The sequence below is a fragment of the Theropithecus gelada genome, chromosome 5, assembly GCF_003255815.1.
Source record: "Theropithecus gelada isolate Dixy chromosome 5, Tgel_1.0, whole genome shotgun sequence".
Taxonomy (NCBI): domain Eukaryota; kingdom Metazoa; phylum Chordata; class Mammalia; order Primates; family Cercopithecidae; genus Theropithecus; species Theropithecus gelada.
The window spans coordinates 96,542,367-96,567,571 of NC_037672.1; the positions used below are offsets into that span (position 1 = coordinate 96,542,367).

The 25,205-nt window shown below is 36.3% G+C and overlaps 1 protein-coding gene across 2 annotated transcripts; it reads right to left on the reverse strand.

Annotated features, from left to right (window-relative positions):
• Nucleotides 1-2,143: 2,143 nt before the first annotated feature.
• Nucleotides 2,144-23,869, reverse strand: ADH4 (alcohol dehydrogenase 4 (class II), pi polypeptide). Of its 2 annotated transcripts, XM_025384921.1 has the most exons (10): nt 23,764-23,832; nt 22,725-22,864; nt 22,243-22,344; nt 21,068-21,209; nt 18,569-18,656; nt 16,299-16,530; nt 11,341-11,601; nt 5,284-5,419; nt 4,672-4,810; nt 2,144-2,533 (listed from the first exon to the last, which is right to left on the reverse strand). In XM_025384921.1, the coding sequence occupies exons 6-10, from the start codon at nt 16,494-16,496 to the stop codon at nt 2,509-2,511; spliced, it is 759 nt and encodes a 252-aa protein (XP_025240706.1). In that variant the 5' UTR covers nt 16,497-16,530; nt 18,569-18,656; nt 21,068-21,209; nt 22,243-22,344; nt 22,725-22,864; nt 23,764-23,832; the 3' UTR covers nt 2,144-2,508. The 2 variants fall into 2 exon arrangements, with proteins under 2 accessions (XP_025240706.1, XP_025240705.1); XM_025384920.1 differs by lacking the exon at nt 22,725-22,864 and having other exon boundaries at nt 23,764-23,869.
• Between the last annotated feature and the right edge of the window lie 1,336 nt (nt 23,870-25,205).

Sequence of the window (25,205 nt, forward strand, 5' to 3'; positions counted from 1 at the left end):
CTTATAAGTGAAAACATGTGATGTTTGTTTTTCTGTTCCTGCGTTATTTGCTGAGGTTAATGGCTTCCAGCTCCATCCGTGTCCCTGCAAAGGACATGATCTCATTCCTTTTGATGGGTGCATAGTATCCCATAGTGTATATGTACCACATTTTCTTAATCCAGTCTATCACTGATGGGCATTTGAGTTCTATCTTGTCCTTTTAAACTGTTCATTGTAACATCTTGAGTATAATAATTTGAAACCTTCCATTTTGCTATTTTTATATAAATCTTTTCATCTGTTAAATCTTATAACTATGAATGTTTACTTACATTATTTTATAAGTACATCAATTTTTGTAACTTTTAATTGACTATTGAAAATAGCATTAATTAGTACCAATTACAGATCATTAAGCTCAACATTATATGTTGTAAAAATTATCAAAGATCACTGATCATTAGAGAAATGCAAATCCAAACCACAATGAGATACCATCTTATGCCATTCAGAATGGTGATTATTAAAAAGTGAAGGAACAACAGATGCTGGTGAGGTTGCAGAGAAAAACGAATGCTTTTACACTGTTGGTGGGAACGTAAATTAGTTCAACCATTGTGAAAGACAGGGTGGTGATTTCTCAAAGATCTAGAAGCAAAAATGCCATTTGACTCAGCAATCCCATTACCAAGTATATCTCCAAAGGAATATAAAATATTCTGTTATAAAGCTACATGCACTTGTATATTCATTGCAGCACTATTCACAATAGCAAATCAAACCAAATGCCCATCAATGATAGACTGGATAAAGAAAATGTGGTACATATACACTATGGAATACTATGCAGCCATGAAAAGGAATGAGGTCATGTCCTTTGCAGGGACATGGATGGAACTGTAAGCCCTTATCCTCAGCAAACTAATGCAGGAACAGAAAAAGAAATACTGTGTGTTCTCATTTATAAGTGGGAGCTGAACAATGAGAATACATGGACACATCATGGGAAACAACACACTGGGGCCTGTTGAGGGGGTTTGGGGGAGGGAGAGCATCAGGAAGAATAGCTAATGGATGCTGGGCTTCATACCTAAATGATGGGTTGATATGTGCAGGAAACCACCATGGCACACATTTACCTATGTAACAAACCTGCACATCCTGCACACGTATCCCAGAACTTAAAAGTTGAAGAAAAAAAATTATCAAAGATGAAAGGGCAGTTATTTTATAGAGATAGAGACTTGAGAGAGTAGATATGCTTTTATTCTTTTAAAAATATTCACATAAATAGATTCTGATATTTCCTTACATGTGATTGCAGTTAATGATAGAGTGGGGCTAAGAGAAAAGAAATTAACAGATGTTAAAAAGAAAATTATTTAGCAACTTATTTTTAAAAAGTAGCTTGTGGCTTATTGGAACACAAATTATATAATAGTGTTTTATGTATGTATATGTGTGTATATATTAATATATATAGACATCACAATTACTATATATTTCATATATATATTTCATATATATAATGTGTGTATATATAGTGTATACATGTACACATATATGTGAAATATAGTGATTTTTTCAAGTAAAAATCTTTTTATTGTGGAAAATCTTTTTTTAATTTTTATTTTCAAATTTTTTATTTTAATTTTTGAGGGTATTAGATGTATATATTTATGGGGTACATGAGATATTTTGATACAGGCTGCAATGTGTAATAATCACATCATGTAATATGGGGTGTCCATCCCCTCAAGCATTTGTTTGTGTTACAAACAATCCATCATACTCTTTTAGTCATATTAAAATGTACAATTAAATTACTGTTGACTGTAGTCTCCCTGTTGTGCTATCAAATACCAGGTCTTATTCATTCTTTTAAAAAATTTCCAACTTTTATTAAGTTCCAGGGTACATGTGCAAGATGTGCAGGTTTGTTACACAGGTAAACATGTAGCATGGTGCTTTGCCACACAGATCATCTCATCACCCAGGTACGAAGCCCAGCATGCATTAGCTATTCTTCCTGATGCTGTCTCTCTGCTGACTCCCTGCCTTCAACAGGCCCCAGTGTGTGTTGTTCCCCTTCATGTGTCCATGTGTTCTCATCATTTAGCTCCCAGAAAGTTTTCAACATAGACAAAAGTGGAGAGAAAAGTATAATGAAACTCCATGTATTCATTACCCAATCTAAAAAAATTATAAACATAAAGCCAATCTAGTTTTATTTATTATCTCTTAATTCCCCACTTTCACCTTCCCAGAACTAATTTTAAACAATTTCTAAAGATCATATGATTCTGTTCATAAACACTAGTTGTTATTATTATTATTTAACATAGGGAATATTCATATATGTAACAGGTACAAAGGCTGTAATATTTAAAGCTCTTTTATGTTCCCGTATTAAATGTAAATATTTGTTTAAACTCATGGCTTTCCTTGGTTCATCAAATCAGGTAATAAATTAACCAGACAGGTTCACATTCAATCAGATAGCATTCCAAATTGCTCCTGGCATCTTCAAAAGATCAGGATTGTTCGGATGCTGTTAATAACAATAAAACATTAATAAGTATAATTTTCATGATAAATTTAACCAAAGCTCACAAATAAGTTTTGCCTTTTCATTTCAGGATCTGGTCTTCCTTTTTAGACATCCACTTTATTAAGCCTAATTTCTTTTATCCCATCATCCTCTTCCGTTCATAGTGTTAATAATATTTTATACATGTGCTAGTAAACTGGGGGGGAATTCAGGACCCTCACTCACCTTAGGCAGCGTCCTTGTTACTCAGTGGTGCTGTTGAGGAGAATTAGAATGTACCAAGGAGGGAGTCAGGTTTTAGTCTTGGAATAGTCACTGTTCTCAGATCTCCTATAGCTGAGGGCAAAGTTGAACATCGAAGGAGGGAGTGGGCATCAAAGTTGGTGTGTTGGGATTCTACTTTTTGAGAACCCAGATATTCTTATTCCTGGATAACTCCAACATGTAGACACCAAGCAGGGGATAAGCCTCAAGGACAGAGCAGTCCTTATCTCAGACATTACTGCTGGAGCTGTGGAACCCCTACTATCAGCAGCTTGCTATGCATAAATGTTTTCTTCACCCAGGACTGGAAGACACCCCTACCTGTGGAAGGAGAATCTCTGTGTCCTTTCCTCACTCTGGGGCAGGGTCACTGCACCTCAACAGGCTAATCAGTCATTGTATCCCATCCCCTTCCTCCCGCTTCCTTGCTTCTTTGCAGCTGGGTGGTAGGAGGGCCTGCCCTCTCTTGTGCTTCCTGTGCCCATATGGGGGACACACCTGATGAGGCCCAACTTCTGCCTTCCCTATTGCCACCTTTCCATCTGTGTGGGCAGTCTGACGGTATTCTCAGTGGGCTAGAGAAGGAGCAGGAAGCCTCACTCTGGTGTCTACCCCTAGGCTGATTACCAGGGAAGCCTCCTTGGAGAATGTAGGAGACTTGCCCATAAAGCAATGCAGCATTTTCCACCTGGCTGCCACTTAGCATTCCTTATGGGTGTGTTCCATAATTGAGAATTCTGGGAGAAAAAGTTTGTGTTAGAGGATATGAGTACAAGGGTGTGAGGCTCAAACCCCACCCCAACCTCTAACTACTAACTTGAGGAGTATTCCTTATGGGGATATTGAGATTGTATAAAGTATTGCAGGGCTTATATACTAAGTTTACATGGTGTAGCATAAAAAATAATGCTTGTATTTTCTTTTTATTGACCTTCCTTTTGATATGTTGTCACTGACACGTTTGCAAATTGGGGAGTTCATGTCAGTGGGGATATTTCCTCAGGTTTCTTCCCCAAGAAGTAGTCTGGGTCCTCACACCATGAAACTATCTTCTTCTTCTGCAACATTTATTCCCTGCTTCAAATCCCAGTTATTTTAATTTTACTTTAGCCTTTTCCTCCTCTCTTTTGTTGTGTCTTCTCTTTTCATTTCTTCTTTGTCCTGCATCTCCTCTATGTAACATTGTTCCTAATGTTTTTGACCTTTGTTTCTATTGATCAAGGCTGTGCTTGAATATTTTACCTAGAATCATTTATCCTAGTCTTACTAATCCGCCAAACCCTAAGAATCTTCCAGGCGGAGCATTTCTATATATCAGTTCCTGGAATCCCTGACATGGGAGACTATATAACTATAATAGTGGATCAGAAGGTATCTTATAGGAACTCCATGGCAAAGCAAGAGAATGAGACAGTTGGGGCATCCTTTACATGTCTGATCCCTGCCACTCTCTGTTCACATAGCCATGGTTTTCACCCCATTCTGATTGTGAGGGGTCTGGGGTAGGCACTCTGTGTCAAACTGCAGAACACCACGGTGCCAAACTCAGGGGTACACTGTACTAGAGGGATCTAACATTATACTATGCAGAAACCTCTCTTTCTAGGGAGCAGCCCCAACTGAGTTAATGGTTTTTGAAATAGAAATTGTATCAATTTATACCACCATTCTACATTGTAACAGTGTACAGATGTGCATTATTGAAATGGAAGCCTTTTCTCTCTGAAATAGACACTATTCAATCTTTTAAGCACATCTAATACCTGGTCGTGGAAAATGTCAGAAAAAACAAGTTGGTTAGTTCTTAACATAAAAAAAAAATAGAATCATTGTAAATGTTTTTTAAATCATTCAATCATCTATTAGTAATGTACCTTTTTCCTTGGTTCATTAGGTCGAATGCCTCACTGATTTTGTCAAAAGGCAGGGTATGGGTCACCAATGCATCCAGATTGAATTTCTTATTCTTATAGTCAGTGACCAGCTTTGGGATAGAATCTACACTTTTCCAACCTGTAATGTGGACAAAATGCAAAATAAAGACATGCACTTGACACAAAGTAGTTTAATCAGCATTTGCTGAACGAATGAAATTATTAGGTCAGATTTGCTTTGTTTCAAATAGATTAAACTCCTTCCATCTTTAATTTTCTGCACTTATATCTACTTTAAAAATTTTCTTTATAAGAAAAATTTAAGATTATTTTCCACTCTATATAACAAATTATCTCAATTAGATCAATGTTTATTTTTTGTTCCTTCATGTTGGTTTATTCAAATGCAAATTAAATTTCAATTTGAAAATTATAATTACTTTTTTATATAAATTACTTGTAAGTAATTAATAGCTTTATGTAGTGTTTGGATATGCTCTAAGGATTCAGTGTTTGAGTAAATTATTTTTATTTCCTTTCAATAATCTTCACTCTAAGAATTTCAGAACTACTAGAAAAAATATTTAAAGCTATGAAGAAAAAAAAACTGACCACCAAAGAATGTTCCATTTATAGTACGGCCGATTATTAGCTCCTCTGGAAAAATAGTCAATCCTTTGTTACCAGCAGCTACTCCAATGAAAGTACATGTTCCCCAGCCTGCGGTTGTACAGTCCAGGGCTGCTTTCTGTAAGATCGAACACAAAAGACTACTTGAGTCAGTGGAAAAGTAGAATATGAACTCCACTGTGGGAATGTACAATGCTTTAGAAAAAAATTAATGAAACTCTGCCTGTAAGATAATGGGATTCAAGCTAATGACATCATAGTATCATTGTAGATTGAGCCTTGAGGGCCAAGTGTTCCATTACAGATAGAATGTTCAGTACAGTCTGGGTGTGGGTGACTCATGCCTGTAATCTTGGAACTTTGGGAGGCCAAGGTGGGTGGATCACTTGAGGCCAGGAACTCAAGACCAGCCTGGCCAACATGGCAAAACCCCGTCTCCACTAAAAATACAAAAATTAGCTGGGTGTGGTGTTGCCTGCCTGTAGTCCCAGCTACTTGGGAAGCTAAGGCTGGATAATTGCCTGAATCCAGGAGGAGGAGGTTGCAGTGAATGGAGACTGCACCACTGCACTCCAGCCTGGGTGACAGAGTGAGACTCTGTCTCAAAAAAAAAAAAAATTAGTAAAATAAAAATAAAGGTGTCTAAAAAATCAGCATACATTTGTGTGTAAGTAAATAAGTTTTATATTTGCCTCTGATAAATGTTTAAAGTGTCAGAGTTTGGCACAAAGGTTGTGAGACTATAAACCTAGCCGAATCTATCTTTGTGTGACTTTTTTTTGACAAATAAGACTAATTTAAATTTGTTAGGTCAATAACAGCAACTGAATCACCTAATTTATCAGCAAAATACCTATGTGTTTAACCTTAAGTTTCTTACTTAGGTTTTCACCTAATGTTCAGATTTTAAAAATAGTTAACAAGGGCCAGGCATGGTGGCTCACGCCTGTAATCCCAGCACTTTGGGAGGCCGAGGCAGGTGGATCACTTGAGGTCAGGAGTTCAAGACCAGCCTGGCCAACATGGAGAAACCCTGTCTCTACTAAAAATACAAAAAAGTAGCCAGGCACGGTGGCATGTGCCTATAGTCCCAGCTACTCAGAAGTCTGAGGAAGGAAAATTGTTTTGAGCCCGGGAGGTGGAGGTTGCAGTGAGCCAAAATCGTGCCCCTGCACTCCACTGGGCGACAGAGTGAGACTCCATCTCAAAAAAAAAAGTTAACAAGGAAATAACCTTAAATAATGACTAATTCTGCATAATATCTCAGTTATCAAAAGTTATCCAGATAACTGTTAAAAATGAAAAAGTATATGTAAATGAAATAAATGCTTATAAGTGGACTTTGTGTAATATAAAATCTGAAAATTATTTTAAATTAAATAATAAATGCTGGATGTGTGAGTCATTTCCAGTTAAAAAATTGTGATATAGGAAAACATGTTTCTAAAATTGTGAGATGATTTCATCTATAAAATGCTTACATCTAACAGTTCAGGATTTCATGCTTTCTAAGTTTTCATGAAAATTTAAGGTTATTAGGAATAAGAATTCTAATTCATATATAAATATATAATTGTATTCTCTATTTTTTTGAGGCAGTCTCACTCTGTTGCCCAGGCTACAGTGCAGTGGTGTGATCATAGCTCACTGCAGCCTCAACTTCCTGCAGTTTCTCACCTCACCCTCCCAAGTAGCTGGTACTACAGGTGTGTGCCACTACACCTGATTAATTTTTGTATTTTTAGTAGAGATGGGTTTTTGCCATGTTGCCCAGACTGCTCTTGAACTCCTGGGCTCAAGCAATCTGCCCACCTCAGCCTCCCAAAGTGTTGGAATTACATGCGTGAGCCACTGTGCCTGGCCTGTATTCTTATTAAAAAATAATTTTATATAATTTGGAGATTATTTTAAAGTTATTTATTTAAAAAGATGAAAAAAGTAAGTAGGGGAGAGAAATATACAGTTATAAATATAAAAATGTATTTTTAATAAAATATTTTTAATAAAATAATTTAATAATTATTTTAATAAAATATGAATTATTCACATATTTCATATAAAATTTGATATAAAACTTGATATAAGGCCGGGCATGGTGGCTCAAGCCTGTAATCCCAGCACTTTGGGAGGCCGAGATGGGTGGATCACGAGGTCAGGAGATCAAGACCATCCTGGCTAACATGGTGAAACCCCATCTCTACTAAAAAAATACAAAAAACTAGCCGGGCGAGGTGGCGGGCGCCTGTAGTCCCAGCTACTCGGGAGGTTGAGGCAGGAGAATGGTGTGAACCCGGGAGGCGGAGCTTGCAGTGAGCCGAGATCCGGCCACCGCACTCCAGCCTGGGCGACAGAGCGAGACTCCATCTCAAAAAAAAAAAAAAAAAATTTGATATAAAATTTCATATAAATAATTTCATATAAAAATAATTTCATATAAAAAAGAATCTTATGGTAAAATCTTTTCCTAAAATAAAATGACTGATTATTTAAAAAGAAAAAAATTAGGATAAGTCAAAAGTCCAAGCATATCATAGATCATCTGTGTAAGTCATAATAAGGTTCATGAAGAGGAATTTATTTAAAAATTTTGTATGGGATTAAATTTGCTATAATTAAAAGAGGATTATTTAGAATAGTCTTTCTAAGATTATTCCCCTGTGTTAAAACAAAGTTTCTTTACAGTATTGATTTGCTCTTAATAAAATTAAAAGAAATTTAACTTTTAATTTTATAACTTGTTTCTTTTGAAAACTTCTCAAAATCATATGTCAGAAGTTCAACTTTTGCTATGTCTCCCTGCTTTCAGCTTTGTCTCCCCTTGGACTGTTATAACTCTCTTCTTTAGCCTTTTCATCAGTTATTATAAGTTTTTTCCTCCAGTTCTAACTATTCTTATGGCCTGATACTAAAATGTTTTATCTTAAAGGTCTAGGAGTGAATGTTTTCCTCCAGTACAACTTGATTCTGTACTCTTGGCTTTTCTTGATATGTTTAAATTTTTCAATGTAATCAGAAAATTTCTCATGCAACTACTAAGAATTATGTATTTTCCTACTGTACTCATAATCCTGAACACATTTTTCCCATGTCTGATTAAATTCAAGCACTTTTCCCATCAGGTTTATTGAAATGGGCTTCCCATAAGGAGAAGCAGTCACACTACCAGTTTTTCTTTCCCTTTCTGGTAACTGACTTAAGAAACAACATTTTACATTTTATCAAAATAATTCCCATGTTGTCTATATTAGGTTTTTAATTACTTTAAAGAACAGGGTTAAGGTTTTTACATCCATATATCCTTATGTATTGCCTTTAAAGTCTTTTGATGAAATAAGTAACTATTGCTTTACAGTGACCTATGGTTCTGTTTTCATCAAATGTTTTGAGGCCTTTAATGTTTTTGACAAACACTTTCAAAATTAAATTCTAAATTAAGTCTCTGACTTATTGCTGGGGCTTATCAAAGCTATAAAAAATTAATCACTGAAAAGTTATAAAATCTTTCTACAGCTTCCAGTCAGGTCATAGACTCCAGTATCACTACCTTCAGCTCCTTAAAAGGGTCCTTAGCAGGTGTTAGTAAACAGTCCTTGTGCTGGTAAGTTACAGGGTGTTGACCCTTGGTTTAGAGGGTTAGAGGTCATTGAAACCTAGAAACATAGCTTTTCCTAGTTATAGAAACTTTTGGTAGGAGAGTAGGTAACTTATCTTTTGGTGATTAAGTAAATCCTTCTCTTTCCAAGGATTTATTTGGATTCTCTAATGTAATTCTGTTCCATAACTGAAAATGATTTTCATGATATAATAAGTCAGTTTAATGAGAGAAGATGCTAACTTTTAGGTCAGTGGTTCTCAGCTTGAGAAATTAATTTTTAAAATGTTGTCAGTGGGCCCCCAGCACACAAGAATATCCTGGGTATGGCGCATTCATTGGTATTAAAAAAGCAACAACAATGAAAAACCCTTGAGGAAATTCTAACATATAGCTAGTGTTGAGAATCTCTGTACAAGAAAAATAAGGTGAATAGGCTAAATTTTAGTGTTTGTAAATAAATGAGCCATGGGAAGCGGGGTGATGGATGTGGCATGCTGCACACTGCAGGTACTAACATCAATTCAAAAGCAGGGCCTGAAGCCTTGAACACAGGTGAGCAGTGCCAGATATGGAGCCCTTGATGCATGCATTTTCAATAATAGCTAATGTTTATTGTGTGCTTAGTACCTGCCAGATACTGTTTTCAGCAGTTTGCATATATTATAATGAAACTGTTCAGAGAAGAATGACTGAGGAACAGCAGCCTGTGGCTGTCATCACAAGTCTTCCTGGATCTCATTCTCTTCTGGGGAATACACCAGTTGTGTAAGAACCAAGGGGGAAGAACCAGCACAAAATTTGCTTCTGGGAAGTATAGAATTTTATGCTTTATATCTTGCCTAGAGGATGGCTTGGGAGCTAGGCTGAGTGAAGGTGTAAGTAAAAGGAATAACATCACAACTACTTCATGGCTCTCACTAATGAAATAAGAAAAATCCATAGGCAGATAATTCAGTTGATGAATTCTTTGGTCATTTCATTAAAAACAAAAACAAACAAACAACACAAAACAAAACTCCCTAAATCTGCTTAGTGTCTTTGAGTAAATACACATTAGGTGATTATTTGCTGACTCTCTGGAGAATTAGGCTGGGCACTCCAGCAAGGTAACTTTTCAGTATATTGCCTGTAGTTGTAGTTGGTTCTTCATTCCACTTTTTGGAGTAGAATAGACAGGCCGGCTTCATAAGTGTGCAACCAGTGCAGTCACTGAGGGCACTGTAGCCTGTCCTGAGTCGGGAAGAAATCAGAATGATACAACATTGCAGTGTTCAGGAAAAAAAGGTGATTTAAATTTTGTGGTATGGTTTTTTTGAAATATAGAAAATTTCAAATGTGTAATTTGGACCTAATTTTGCAACCTATTTATTGAGATCTGATGGACAGAGCTGGGCTGTGTGCAGGTTGCTAGCCTTTCCCTGTTCTACTTTAATATGGGAGCGAATGTGTTGTAGCTATTAGGAAACACCAGTCACCCTCTCTTATTTCCTCCTCTAGATCTGCCTTCTGTATATTTTTTTGTGGGGGGAGGGCTCACTTCTCATAAAACACAATTCTTTTAAAATGTTCATTTCTAAGTTTTCTCTTTATTTTTTGCTGCGTTTCATATAGAAGAATGAACAAATATTAGTAACATTAATATTAAGGACTAATAGAAATAGTTATTTACACATTAATAAACATTACTTACAATAGATTATTATATAATGTATAGTATCTAAGTGTTAACAAATAGTATTTATTATCTGTAAACATGTTAAATATATCAATACATGCACATATTGTTTATTAATTTTAAATATTATATACTGTTATAGAAAAGATATTCTACATTATTAACAAATATTAATATTAATGACATGTATATAATGTATAAGATAGCTAAGCCAAACAGGTGTTTTTCCTATTTATTCATTGCAGTTAGTTAATTCATCCCTTTATATCTTTTGCTAAAGAATGCTGTCACTTAATGCACTTGTCATTTTATTTGATTTCATAGTCAAAAGGAACATTTCTCTAATTAATTAAAAATGAAGAAACCCCTAAAATTGTCTCCAAGGAATAGGAATTGGAATTATCATAGAAAACAAAATTAGAAAATATTATCTCCAGACAAATAATATTGAGCTTTTTAAAGGGATCTCAAAAGAAAAATCAGCATCTACACATAATGCTGGCATGGCTTCTTATCACAAGAGAAGATTGAACTCACCAAGATAGTACTGGCATTTGGGGGGACACATTCATGGGCATTGAAGGAGATGGAGTATAGCTGAGGGAATGGGAAATGATTTGTGGCTTATACTTCTACTCCACTGTCATCCATTTGAAAGTACTAAGAAGGAATGGTTATAGTTGCCATAATAAACATAACCCACTTTCCCCTATTATTTAACAGCTAAAGAATAAATTGAAAACATAAACCAAGAAAAAAATATACATACCATGGTTTCAGATCCACCTGCACAGTCAAGAGCAAAATCCACACCTCCCTTGGTCAATTCAATGATAACCTCCTGGATGGGTTTATGTAGGTCTCTAGGATTGAGGCAATCAGTGGCTCCCAGGGCTTTAGCCTTTGCAAACTTCTCGCTGTTGATGTCAATACCTATGATTCTGGAAGCTCCTGCCGCTTTACAACCCATTACAGCAGAAAGACCCACACCTCCTAGGCCAAAGACAGCACAAGTCGAGCCAGGGGTGACCTGCAAGCAGAAAAATTGTAAAATAACTTTTAAAGTAGCTAGTCCCACTTTTTTCGTTTTAAGGGGCAGGAGGAAGTGGGGGCATGAACATATGAATTAAGGACAGCCTGCTATTAAACTCTATGATATAGCCAATGGAGGAAATCTGCCAGTGTGAAAATGGATGCATTACTACCTAAATTTGGAGAATTATTTGATGTTCATTAAGATTATAAGAAACAAACCCAAGTAAAAATAATTCCCTTGTTTTACTTTTTCCCTTCAGTGTTAGAACAAAATTTGAAAACCCACACATTCTGAAAGGTTTATTGCTTTCCTTTTAAAATTGGATCACTAGTAATTTGACATCTATATTTCTAATAGGTCTCATTTGGTTGTATTAATATTACAGTGATTTACTTGATCACTCCAAATCACCAGTTTGGAATGAAATCCAATTTGTTTTACATGGCATGAAAGGATTTTTATTGTCTGACCTCTGTCTACCTTCCAACTTCATCGCCATGATATTCCCAGTACAAGAACTGCGAACGGATTGTTGCACTTCTCCTCATGCTGTAGTTGACACCGTTCCCTCAGACTGATGTACTTTTCATCTTATTTTCTTTAATTAAAGTATAACCTATACTCCTAGGCCTGACTTCAAGGACATTCTCTCTATGAAACTTTTCTTGATTCTTTAATCAGAAATCAATGCCTATCGTTTTGTTTTTCTTGTATCATATAATTTATAACCTACCTTGATTGTGTGTGTATGTGTGTTTCTTTAAAAGACTACATTTTATGAAGGCAGAAACTTTTTAAATTCCACATTATTGTGAAAGGGTCTTCTGTATGTTGAGTCTTTAATAAATGTTTGTTTCATTGCATTAAATGGAAGTAATAGATAAGATGGTAAGAAAAGATGCTGTAACTGTAATATGTTATTCTACAGACTAGTATAGTGATAGAAAAATACTACATAGAGAGATACTTAATATTTCCTAATGAGGATGCAAAGCTGTTAGTATTAAAACATAAACAAAAGGAAAAGAGAAAATCTGCTCAAGGTAAGTATTAATACATTCTAAATTGGAAACAAAATTACTGAGCAACAGGTAAACTGCAATATTTTCATTATTTATCTATATTAGGGTATGCACACCTCTGGCTTTTGCACTCAGGGGAAATAATATATATGTATATATATTGCAAATAGTAAGAATATTGTTCTTATGATGGCTTCTTTACTATAATGTTGTGGCATGTGTTCAGTATGTTTCTTAATATATTTCTCCAGAGTCTCAGTTAAAAAGAGCCTGTGAGTCTCTTAGGAAGTGGAAATGCATTTTTCCCATTGCAGCAGTGTAACTACTAGTTGGATTCTCAGGCTAACTCATGACAGTGTGTAAATAGAATTTGCTGCATTACTTGTATTATACAACTAGGCCCGTGTGTATAAAAGTGCATTTGCTCGCAGAACTTTGGTGGGGTCACTATAAATTGCCCCTACAATTTGCAAGTAGGTCTACACACAGTGGATGATTATCTGTCTGCAAGTACCACTGTTAGAGGACATTTCCACTCTTCCAAAGGTCTCTGTGTAATGTTTAATTGGCAGATACAAGCACATCAAAAAGAAATAGGGGTTCTGGTGATGCTAGTATGTTCTCAATAATTATACAGAGAGGTTGCTTCACTTTTCTTCCCAGAAGTAAGTTAAATTTTATCAAAGCTCTTGCCTTTTGAATAGAATTACTGATACTTCACTTTCCTTAATTTCTTCCTATCAGATTCATTTCTCTCTGAGCATCCCATGAGGTGGCTCAGCAGCTAGAATCTCCTCCTTTACAGTGGGAAGAATAGCTCCTGGAAATTTAGGTCGACTTTGACTGGATTTAAAAGAAAGCTGTACAATTCCACTTCTGGATATATAACCAGAGGAAATGAGCTGTGCATACCCATGTTCAATGAAGCATTATTCACAATAGCCAAAATGTGGAACCAATCCTTAAACAAAAGGAAGAGAGAAAATCTGCTCAAGGTAAGTATTAATACATTCTAAATTGGAAACAAAATTACTAAGCAACAGGTAAACTGCAATACTTTCCTTATTTATCTATAATATTAGGTATGCACACCCCTGGCTTTTGCTCCACAAATAGATGAATAGATAAGAAAAATGTGGTATGTATATACACAATGGAGTACTACTTAGACTTTAAAAAAGGAGAAAATCCTGTCATAGTGAAAACATGGATGAACCTGGAGGATATTATGTTAGGTGAAATAAGCCAGGCACAGAAAGACAGATACTGCATGATCTCACTTGTATGTGGAATCTAAAAAAGACAAACTCATAGAAGGAGAGACTAGGCTGGTGGTTACCAGAGTCTGGGGGAATAAATGAGGAATGGGATGATGTTGGTCAAAGGATACAAAGTTTCGGTTAGAGAGGAGGAATAATTTCTGGAATTTCATTGTACCCTATGGTGACTATAATTAATAAAAATGTATTGTTTATCTGAAAATTGCTACGATAGTAGATTTTTAATGTTCTCACCACAAAAATATTAGTATATGAAGTGATAGGTACATTATTAGCTTGATTTAATTATTCTACAATGTATACATATATCAAAACATTACATTATACTTCATAAATATATAAAAAAATTTTTCAATTAAAAATAAGTAATTAAGAAAGAAAGCTGTAGCTGAATCTCTAGAGCTAATGGCCCTTAAAAGGACTAGAGTAGTAGAAGAGGATGGACTGCATGGAGCCCAGCAGAGGAAGACTTGAAGAGTGATACTTCTTCCCTGAATCTCTAGCACCATACAGCAGAAAACAGGCTTTGACTGCCATGTGCACATCTGCTGTCAGCTCCACCCAGCTACTAGTACCCTTCTCTGATTGTAGATTGGTTTCTAATACAATTTTTAAATTTGTGTATTAATGAGTAATTGTGCGGATGAATACATTTTTAAAGGGAGATAACATGCTGATAGCAAAGAGTAGCATTTTTGTCTATGTAGCAGATAAAATTCTCAATGAAGAGTCATACTTTGGTATCTTGGCTACTAGATCAACCTCTTATTGTGGTGAGGCTGACTTTGTTTCCTTGACACTGAACAACTCTAGGTAACCTGATAAAAAGGACTTTCTGGTTTACAAAGCTGAGGACCAGGCCTCACCAGGATGTTTTAAGGGTTTCACATGCACCTGGTTTTATTTGTTCATTCATTGAAAAATTATCGAGCTCCTATTATGTGCCAGGGACAATTCCAGCCTCCAGAGCTATCACAATGAATAACAGAGAGTTCTTGCCCTCAAGGAACAAATAGTACAATAGGACAGAAAAATACATGGGAGATTTCTCTATAGTGTGATAAGAATGAAGACAGAGGCTGGCGGTGGCTCACGTCTGTAATCCTAGCATTTTGGGAGGTAAAAGTGGGAGAACTGCTTGAGCCTAGGAGTTCAAGACCAGCGTGGGCAACATAGGGAGACCCTGTCTCTATAAAAAATTAAAAAAATAGCCAGGCATGGTAGTGCATGCCTGTAATCCCAGCTACTTGGAGGACTGAAGTGGGAAGTTCGCTTGAGCCCAGGAGGTCAAGGCTGCAGTGAATCATGATCATGCCACTGCATTCCAGCATGGGCAACAGAGTGAGACCCTGTCTCAAAAAAGAAAAAAATTTGGGGTGAAAACTGGGAGGGACACCCAAAGCATACCTGAGAACCTGAAGTAGATCTCTGAGAGGAAGTGATAAATGGAGTCAGCCTGAAGGAGGCAGGGTGGTCTTCTCTGCACTGTTGCTGGAAGCCAAGTGTGGAAAGCCCAGAGACCACAGTGACTGAAGCCTGGAGACTCAGAGTGGAGCCAAGGGAACAGTGCACAGCGGAAAGGGAGAAGTAGGAAGTCACTGTAGCCTACTGAGGAATTTGACCTCACCCTGAGGGAAAAATGAAATAATGCAGGAAAAATAAAATCTTCAGACTTGTTGTTTGAAAGACCACTCTGGCTGCATTTTGCAGTTTTGAGTCAGGAATAAAGGTTGATGTCAGGGAGGTTCAAATAAGGAGGTTATTTGAGATGTCCAACTGTGAGATCCGTCTTTGATATCTCTCTAGTTCTAGATCAGATGCTTTGTAAGAGTCTCTAAATTCTAACTTGGGATTCTAGGGACACATCTGGTCAACATCAGGGCTGCTACCAGAGACCCTCCTTTGAAGCTACAAAGGAACAGGATGAGAAGCAGAAATGAACTACTACTGATTGAAGGAGAGAAATCTGTAGCATCAGGGAGAAGACAGGGGTGGTTGTGTGAAGATGGAAGTGAGTTTCTGTCATTTTTATTGCCCTTTGATGGAGTCACCTGTCCTAGGATGAGCATTCATCCTTAGGAGACATATTTAAACAGGCTGTATTTGAATCAGGGATGATCTATAATCTAACATGTTAGTATAGTATAAGAACATATGCTGGGCGCCAATTATATGTAGGCTACTGGGCCAGATGTTTTACATATATGATGTGATTCAATTATCCCCATGAGTATTTTTAGTAGATATTATTCTAGAAGGGTTAAATAACTTGCCTAAAATCACAGAGGTAATAAATGACACAGCCAAAGTTTAGAGATAACAGGTTCATCTGTATCACACTGCCTCCCAGTAACTTCTGTTTTACACAAACTGGTGTTTAACCATTTACCTTGGCATTGTTGATTGCAGCCCCATAGCCAGTTGAAAACCCACATCCAAGCAGACAAACTCTCTCTAAATTTGCATCATCATCTATTTTGGCAAGATTAATATCTGACACTACAGTGTACTGAGAGAATGTACTGGTTCCAAAGAAATGGTAAACTGGTTTTCCTTTGCAGGTAAACCTGCTGGTTTTGTCTTCCATTAGTTGTTGATCACTAGCAGGACTTTTAAGATTACTAGAAAATTAAAAAAGAGAGAGAGAGAGATACAAATAAAGAGGAGTTACAATAAATGGAAGACTGATCATTTTCCTACAAAATATATTGAGCATTATACATCTTTCATGACAATTTACACGACAGAAAAATTAGGGAAACAACAAGACTTTTCACAAAATATAGTTTGTTGAAAGCATTTTAAAGATAACAACAACAATTTTTTTAAAGTGACAGGGTCTCGTTTTGTCACTCAGGCTGGAGTGCAGGGAATAAACTTTTTTTTTTTTTTTAGACGAAGTTTTGCTCTTGTTGCCCAGACTAGAGTGCAGTGGCACGATCTCAGCTCACTGCAACCTCCGCCTCCTGGGTTCAAGCAATTTTCCTGCCTCAGCCTTCCGAGTAGCTGGGATTATAGGTATGCATCACCATGCCTGGCTAATTTTGTATTTTTAGTAGAGACAGGGTTTCTCCATGATGGTCGGGCTGTTCTCAAACTCCCGACCTCAGGTGATCCTCCAGCTTCGGCCTCCCAATGTGCTGGGATTACAGGCATAAGCCACCGCACCGGCCAGGGAACAAACTTTTTTTGAATGCTTTTGTGTACCAGAAATGCTTTTAAGGGCTTTACATGTATTAACTCTTAAAATTTTTTTTTATGGAAAATTTGAACATGTTTAAAGTAGAAGGAATAGCATAATGAACCCTTATGTGTCTGTGTCCCAGCTCCAGTAACCATCAACTCATGGCCAATCAAGTTTCACCTATTATTCCTTCACAATACCTGCTCCCTCCCCTACACTGGAATATTTTGCAGCAAATCCCAGATATCACTATTTCATCTGTAAATACATTAACGTGTGTCTCTAAAGGATTCTTTTAGGTCCACATATTTGTCGTCTCTTAATTATCTTAAATTATAGATCCCTTCTCTCTCTCTCTCCCCTTGCAATTTGTTTGTTGAAGAAATTGAATCATTTGTCTTGTAGAGTTTTCCTCACTCTGGATTTTGCTCATAACATTCCTGTAATATGGTTAAACATATTTCTGTATCCCTGTATCCCCTCATAAATTAGTATTTTTGATGTAAACACTTGATCTGATTCAGATTTTATATTTTTGTGGTAATACTTTATAGGTGGTATTGTGTATTTCATTTGGAATATATAATTATCTCTTTTTATAACATTAGAAAGAATTTATTGGCATTGTCTAAATCCATTATTTCATTAAAACTTTGCAAAAAATATTAGTTCTTTGAATGTCTAGAACAAATCTATGAAGCAGGCATTATTTTGATCCTCATTTTTTAGATGAAAAAATTGAGGCACAGTAATAGATGTAAGAGTAGTACAGTTTTAGCTTCTTAAATAACTGCTTTCAACTAGTGTTAAGGAAGAAAGGATCCGTCTGTAGTCTCAGTAAAGCAAAAACAAGATGATTAAGATTGTGGACTCCGGAGCCATACTGCCTAGGTTAAAAACCTGGCTCTAAGACTTATAACTATGTTGCCCTGGGGTAAATCACTTTACTGTGCCTTATTGTTTCCCTCTGTCATCCCTGTAGAAGTATTTATTATTCTGAATTTGGCATTTATTATTTCAGTGATTTATTTATGCTTTTACTACATATACAAATAACCATTAGAAAGTATACTATTGTTTTTGTATATGACACCTTACTAAATATTCCTTCAGCAATTTGCTTATTTCCCTTAACATTATGTGTGTGAGATTATTTTATGTTAATACATGCAGCTCAAGTTTAGCCATTTTCATTGTTGTGTAGTAGTCCATTGTGCTACTACGTAGCAATTTTAAAATTCATTCTCTTTCTGATGGACATTTGTGCTGTTTTAAATTGCTTACTATAATAAACAGTGTTGCAATGAACATTCCAGCACATGTTTCTTTGTGTGCACTTGCAATAGTATCTTGTACACACCTAGGATTAGAATTAGTATGTGGAAGGTTTGCACCTCTTCAAGGCCATTTAGGTAATGTCAATGTGCTTTCCAAAATATTCATTCAAATTTATACTAACAGTGTAGAGTGCTTACCTGATTTTTCCACAAAAATTTGTGAGTGGACTCAGACAAAACTTGCATTTTCTACATAGAGGTGCATAAAGTGGAATTACTTTGTCACCTAGAAAGAAAGGCCATATGTTGGATGGTGCCTAAGATGTTACTTATAGTTCCGACCAGATAAACCAGTGGAAAACACCTTTTCTTTATAGTACACATTTTATATTCAGTGGAAAGTATAGGTGGCTACAATATTTCATTACCTTACAAGACTGCAGATTCCCCCAAGTATTGCCTATATTGTATTTTTTAAAAAATTACTCTGCTAGGCAGTCAAGCAACAAATCTGTGTTGATATCATCAGACACAGAACTCTGGGACTTTGCTGTCATTATGACTCTCTGCATCATGACTATTGTTTATTACATTTCCAAACACCATGTATGAAACATAACATCCTTATATAATAGGAGAGGTAAACAATTATAGGCTAGGTATAAACTTTATATCATTGCCATGTTTCACCTTTAGATTCACTTTCAAATTCCACATTTTTCCACTTTTTAATACATTCCGATTTAATCGTGACTTCTGTGCTTCAATGCCTGAGGTCTAATGATGATAATTCACATTTGTTCAACATTTAATACATGCCATGCATGCATTTAATACATGCCACGCATGCATTTAATACATAACTATTTACATGTATTATTTCAGAACTTAATTCTCAGAACAACTCTTTTAGATGAGCCCTATTTTTATTCACACTATATAAAACAGAAATCTGAGCTGAATCACAGAAAAGTGACATAACTGGTCAAGATTACATAGCCAGTAAGTGGCAGAGCTGGGGCTAAAGGGATGATATTGGCCAGACTCCTTCATTGACACAAAATGTTGGGAAGCAATTTGTTTGTACAGTCTTTTTTGGAATGGAAAGGTACTAATGGACCTCTAACTTTGGAGCATTCTCATTCAAAGAGAAAAGAGTGGCATGGTTCATCCAGCCTGCCAAATGAGGATTACATAGCCCATATTCCAGTATCTGGAGGATCTGTTGTAAAATGTGGAGTAAATAATTTCAGCTATTGGTGTGTGCTTCATTTAGGTATTATGTTTATCTTACAAACTTCCAAAAAGACATTTCAGCTAACACTGACATATGTATATTTCTCACTAAAGCTACCTCTAAGTCCTAATTCTTTACATAGTTTACTGTTAATATTAAAATAGTTTGCATTTTTATATAGAAGTTGTTATAACATGTCATTAACAAAACCTTTTATTTTACACCAGATGCAGTGGCTCACATGTGTAATCTCAGTGCTTTGGGAGGCTGAGGCAGGCAGATCGCATGAGGTTGGGAATTCAAGACCAGCCTTGCCAACATGGTGAAACCCTGTCTCTACTAAAAATACAAAAATTAGCCAGGTATGGTGGATCATGTCTGTAATCCCAGCTACTCTGGAGGCTGAGTCACAAAAATTATGTGAACTCGGGAGGTGGAGGTTGCAGTAAGCCAAGATCATGCCACAGTCCTCCAGCCTGGGCAACAGAGTAAGACTCTGTGAAAAAAAAAATGTCTGGGCACAATGGCTCATGCCTGTAATCCCGGCACTTTGGGAGGCCAAGGTGGGTGGATCACCTGAGGTTAGGAGTTTGAGACCAGCCTGGCCAACATGGTGAAACCCTGTCTCTACTGAAAATAGAAAATTAGCCAGGTGTGGTGGCACATGCCTGTAATCCCAGCTGCTCGGGAAGCTGAGGCAGGAGAATCGCTTGAACCCAGGAGGTGGAGGTTGCAGTGAGCTGAGATTGCGCCACTGCACTCCAGCCTGGGTGACAGAGCAAGACTCCATCACAGAAAAGAAAAGGAAAAACAACACTTTTAATTTTAGATTTAGGGGTACATGTGCAGGTTTGCTATATAGGTAAACTCGTGTCATGGAAGTTTGGTGTACAGATAATTTTGTCACCCGGGTACTAAGCATAGTACCCGACAGTTATTTTTCTGAGCCTCTCCTGCCTCCATCCTTCATCCTTAAGTAGGTCCCAGTGTGCCTGTCATTGCCCCATTTGTGTCCATATGTTCTCATTATTTAGCTCCTACTTATAAGTGAGAACACTCAGTATTTGGTTCTCTGTTCCTGCAATAGTTTGCTAAGAATAATGACTGACAGCTTCCATATTCCTGCAAAGGACATGATCTTGTTCTTTTGTAAGGTGTCATTTGTTAAACATGGAAATTTCAGTTTAAGCTAACCTTGTAACTTTGCTTCATAGGACAATTTCTCAGTGCTTTATGTAAATAAAATGACCACATTTCCCAGATTTTATTAGACAGTTCTGATTTCAAATATTCTGTCCCATTGCTAGACTGTGATAGATTGTGTGACTCAGTTTTACTTTGGAAAAGATGGTCCCCCTTTGTAAATAGAGATCAATTATAGCATGCCAAGCCAGGACTCTCTCAAGAATTATCTCTGAAATATTGTGACATTTCCATTTTATCTGAATAAAATAAAATACCTGGTTTGAAGTTGGTCACTCCTGGCCCAACACTTTCCACAATCCCTGCAGCCTCATGGCCAACGATCACTGGGAAAGCTAAGCCCTCAAATTTAGAATCGATAACAGTGGCATCAGTATGGCACAGGGAAGTAGCAATGATCTACAAGGCAATTACAGACTTGAATTGTATTTCTGCAACTATATTATTGAACTGGATGTTACATATAATATTAGGCCTGATCTCATTTTGAAACTTTATAAGACTTCTAGAACTCAATAAAAGAATCACCTTTTGAAAAAAAGAACCAATAAAAATGTACTAGGTTAAATTTGTTTTATAATGCATCTTTGTTTTCTACCTTTTGCTGTTGTCAGAAAATCAAAAAAGAGATAGGATTGGCAATTATTGCCTCCAGGAGAGGAAAAATGAAAGGTAATAGGGCTTATATTATAGGGTTATTATATTATAGGCTTATTATAGGGTAAATTTACTGAAATAAAGTTAAGGTAATATACCTTTTACAGTTACGAGAACGATATCAAATTAAGGATTGTCTACATTAATTACCAATGGATATCTATATTCTTCTTCAAGGTTCTGTCAATGAGGATGTCCCATTCACTCTCATGTACAGACTCTTAATGTGGGGGTCCTCAGGGAAAATATAAGTCTGGTCAGCTTGGGAAAAATGAGGAAAGTCCAAACTTGCCATCGGTGATCTCACTCCATTCCACGTACTCTCTTCTCCCTGTGACCTACTCCTGTCTCTTCCTCTGGATACCCAGAACCCTTTGGCTGCCCAGAGCAGCGTATCAGGTTTTTCTTCTTTGTTGTTTTGGATCAAATTCTCTATCTTCCTTTTAATAACACTTTCAAATAATTAGCAATTGGAAAACAAAAAGAAAACCTAACTAATTCAAATTCAAAGTGAATTCCTTTGTCTGATTCTTAGGGTAAATGATTAATGTTAAGACCAATTAAATTTTAAACCCATTATTCAAAAATTACTAAAATAATGGATAATTTATTCCTTTTTGGGATAATGCCTATTTTTGACTGAACCTAAAAATACAACTTCCCTGTACTAGAAACTCCAAGGCCTCTGAATCATAGCACATAGGATTGACTTGACAGAAGCCATGTCTCCACTTGGGGCCCTGTCTGCTCCCACCCAAGGAAAGTCTCCACTTACCTGAATGCGAACTTCATGAGCCTTGGGGGGAGCTACTTCAACCTCTTCAATGCAAAGGGGCTTGCCTGCTTCCCAGGCGATGGCTGCTTTGCATCTAATAACCTGAAAGAGAGAAAGAAAAGGAAGAAGGAGATAGAGATTTTGACAGGGTTGGGGGTGGGAGAGAGGATATCATGAGAAAAAATTAGAATATATTAATACTATAATTTCATGACAAAGACTTAAAGAGTTTGTGGCTGGATCTTACAGATATTATTTTAAAGACAAGAGATCTTAATGAAAAATAAGAAGTTAAATTCTACATTATAGTCATTACATTTTTTATTTCTTGAAAAATAATAACAGGTGTATAGAAGTTTACCTTAATATAATGCCTCAAGTTTTTCCCTCTATAACAGAGAGGATAGATTTATAGAGTTGGAAAAGGTAGATGGCCTATAAAAATCTATTGAGTGAACTGTTTGAAATCAGCTCTGAACTACCTGAGTCAGATAATTGCTGGAGAATAGATGTGTTTTACATCTTTGCAACTCGAAGTGTGGTCCTCAGACAAGCATTTATTCACATGACTTGGGAATCTGTTAGAGATGAAAGCCCTGCCTCAAATCCACTAACTCAAAATCTGCATTTGAACAGTGTCCCCAGATAATTCATTAAAAGTCTGAGAAATGAGGCTTACATCATTATCAAATTTATCTGTAGGATATAAATTAAATAAAAATTTGGTCTAATTGTAAGAATTTGGGTAAAGATGAATGAACAGAATTTAAGTATTTGGGATTCTATAATCCCAATTCTTTTCTAGCCTCAAATTATATTTTTAATTTCAAATATAAGCAACATTGAAAGAAAGCAGAAAGAAACAAACCTATAATCTTCTGTTCTAACACTACTATGCTTACATTTGGTATACTTTTCCCAAAGTCTTTGACCACATGAATATCTATTTTTCAATAGTTAAGTAATTTTGAATTATGTTTTTGAATATTATTTATTTTGTTTCAAAGGAAATATATATTAATTATAGGAAGTTTCAAAGTGCCAAGGCATACCTGTTTTTAAAGACAAAAAATAAAATGAAATTCATCTGTAAGCTCATTACCCACTTTATGCTTTTGATGCAAATTCTTTGAATATCCCCAAATAAGATACATTGTCCATAGTATTTTGTAATCTGCTTTTTCTACTTATTAATATACTGTGAATGTTTTCCCATATTCTCCTGCAACGTTATTTGTAACTTATGCATATTCTATTTTAGGGTTACAGACTAGTTACTTAAATCTCTCTTCTTTTGGCCATTTGAATAATATTAATATTAACTCAACACCCTTGTAATAAACATTTTGGCAATCCACAGTTAATTTCCCTGGAATAAATTCCTGGCATAGGGGCCACTCATATCCTTTTGATCAACTGTAAGTCACTGCTTACTGAGTTCCTGAAGGAAGCTTCTTTTAGCCAAACATACAAAGACACAGAAAAGCACAAACTGAACAAAGATACAGCTTATTTGCTTACTTTGCCCTTGGTGCCCATTTTTCTTTGGGAAACTGTGTTGGGAGTTTCTTTCTGAGTTAAGAAGGCTTCCACTGCTCCCCAGAGAGTTCTGTGTCCTATAATGAGCCGTCTTTGCATAAATACCATTCATGTTGCATAATTCTCCAATCACTTTCTTTCCTTCTTTGTTGCTGTAATTCACAGCTCTGCCGGCCTCTTACCACGTCATTTGTACTATTGGACTTCAGCTGCAAAGCCCACTACTCTCAGTGAGCTCCAAGATTTTTAAAATTCTTTTTTCCTTAATTGAAAAATATAAAATAATAGAGAAAAGCCCATTAAACATATAAAGAGGAATTACCAAATAATTATGAAGTAAAGGAAATTTCTACTCCTCAGAATTGCCCATTTAACTTACTTATTCTCCTCCTTCACAACTCTCATAATCATTTCTGCATATTTAGTGGTTTACTACCTATTTATGCTTCTCTATCCAATAGTTTAATCTAGTAAAGCCTTTTTATGAATGGAATCATAGTGTATGTATTGTTTCATGTCTTTTTTCTCCCCTCTACTCTAGTGAGAATCATTCACATTGCCTGTGACTGTAGCTTATTTTCATTACTCTAGAATATTCCACTGTATGAATTGAACATAATTTATTCATCCATTTTCCTTTTTGCTGTTTTTTTTCCTCTTTGCTTGTGATGAATTAGTGGTTACATACACATTCTTTTCATGTACACGGTTGCACATATGCTTGAGTTGCCTTAAAGAAAATTCAGAACTGATATTCAGCCAGTACCCACTATGAAGTCCATGCCAATTATCAAAATTTGGAAATATTTTTATTCAGCTTGGTAAAAAGTCACTATCCCAAGTCCCCAAATTCCCCTTCAACTCTGTTGCAACCCTGGGGGCCCCTATTTAGTCACTGCTAAGGAGCTACTCTTTTTGTCCCGCCTGATGTGTGAGTCCATCAACCAGCCCTGATGGTTCTGGGTCTCTAGCTGTCCCCCCAAAACACAGTAGTCCCTGGAACCCCAGTAGAGAAATACCTAGTGTCCATCTGACCTCCTGGGGCTGTGGCCACCAGTGCTGTGGGTCAGAACTCCCCTGGAGTCACATGTGTATTTCCATTTGTGAGAAATGGAGTTTCCTATCTGTACTGGTTGTTAAATATTTTTTGACTACGAGTGGAATTAAAGTCTTCAACTTTAATAGGAAGGCCAAGGAATTGTACAGAATGGCTTCACCTACCATCAGCAGTGCATGAGGGTCCTTGTTGCACCACATCCTCACGCATGCTTGGAATTGGCAGACTTTAAAAACTTTCTTAATCTAGTGGTGCGTAAAGATATCTAATTGTGTTTTTTAAATTTGTATTGATCCGATTATTAATAAGGATAAGCACCAGTCCTGTACTGGAGTCAGCTCATACTGATTTTGTTGTGCTTATTTTA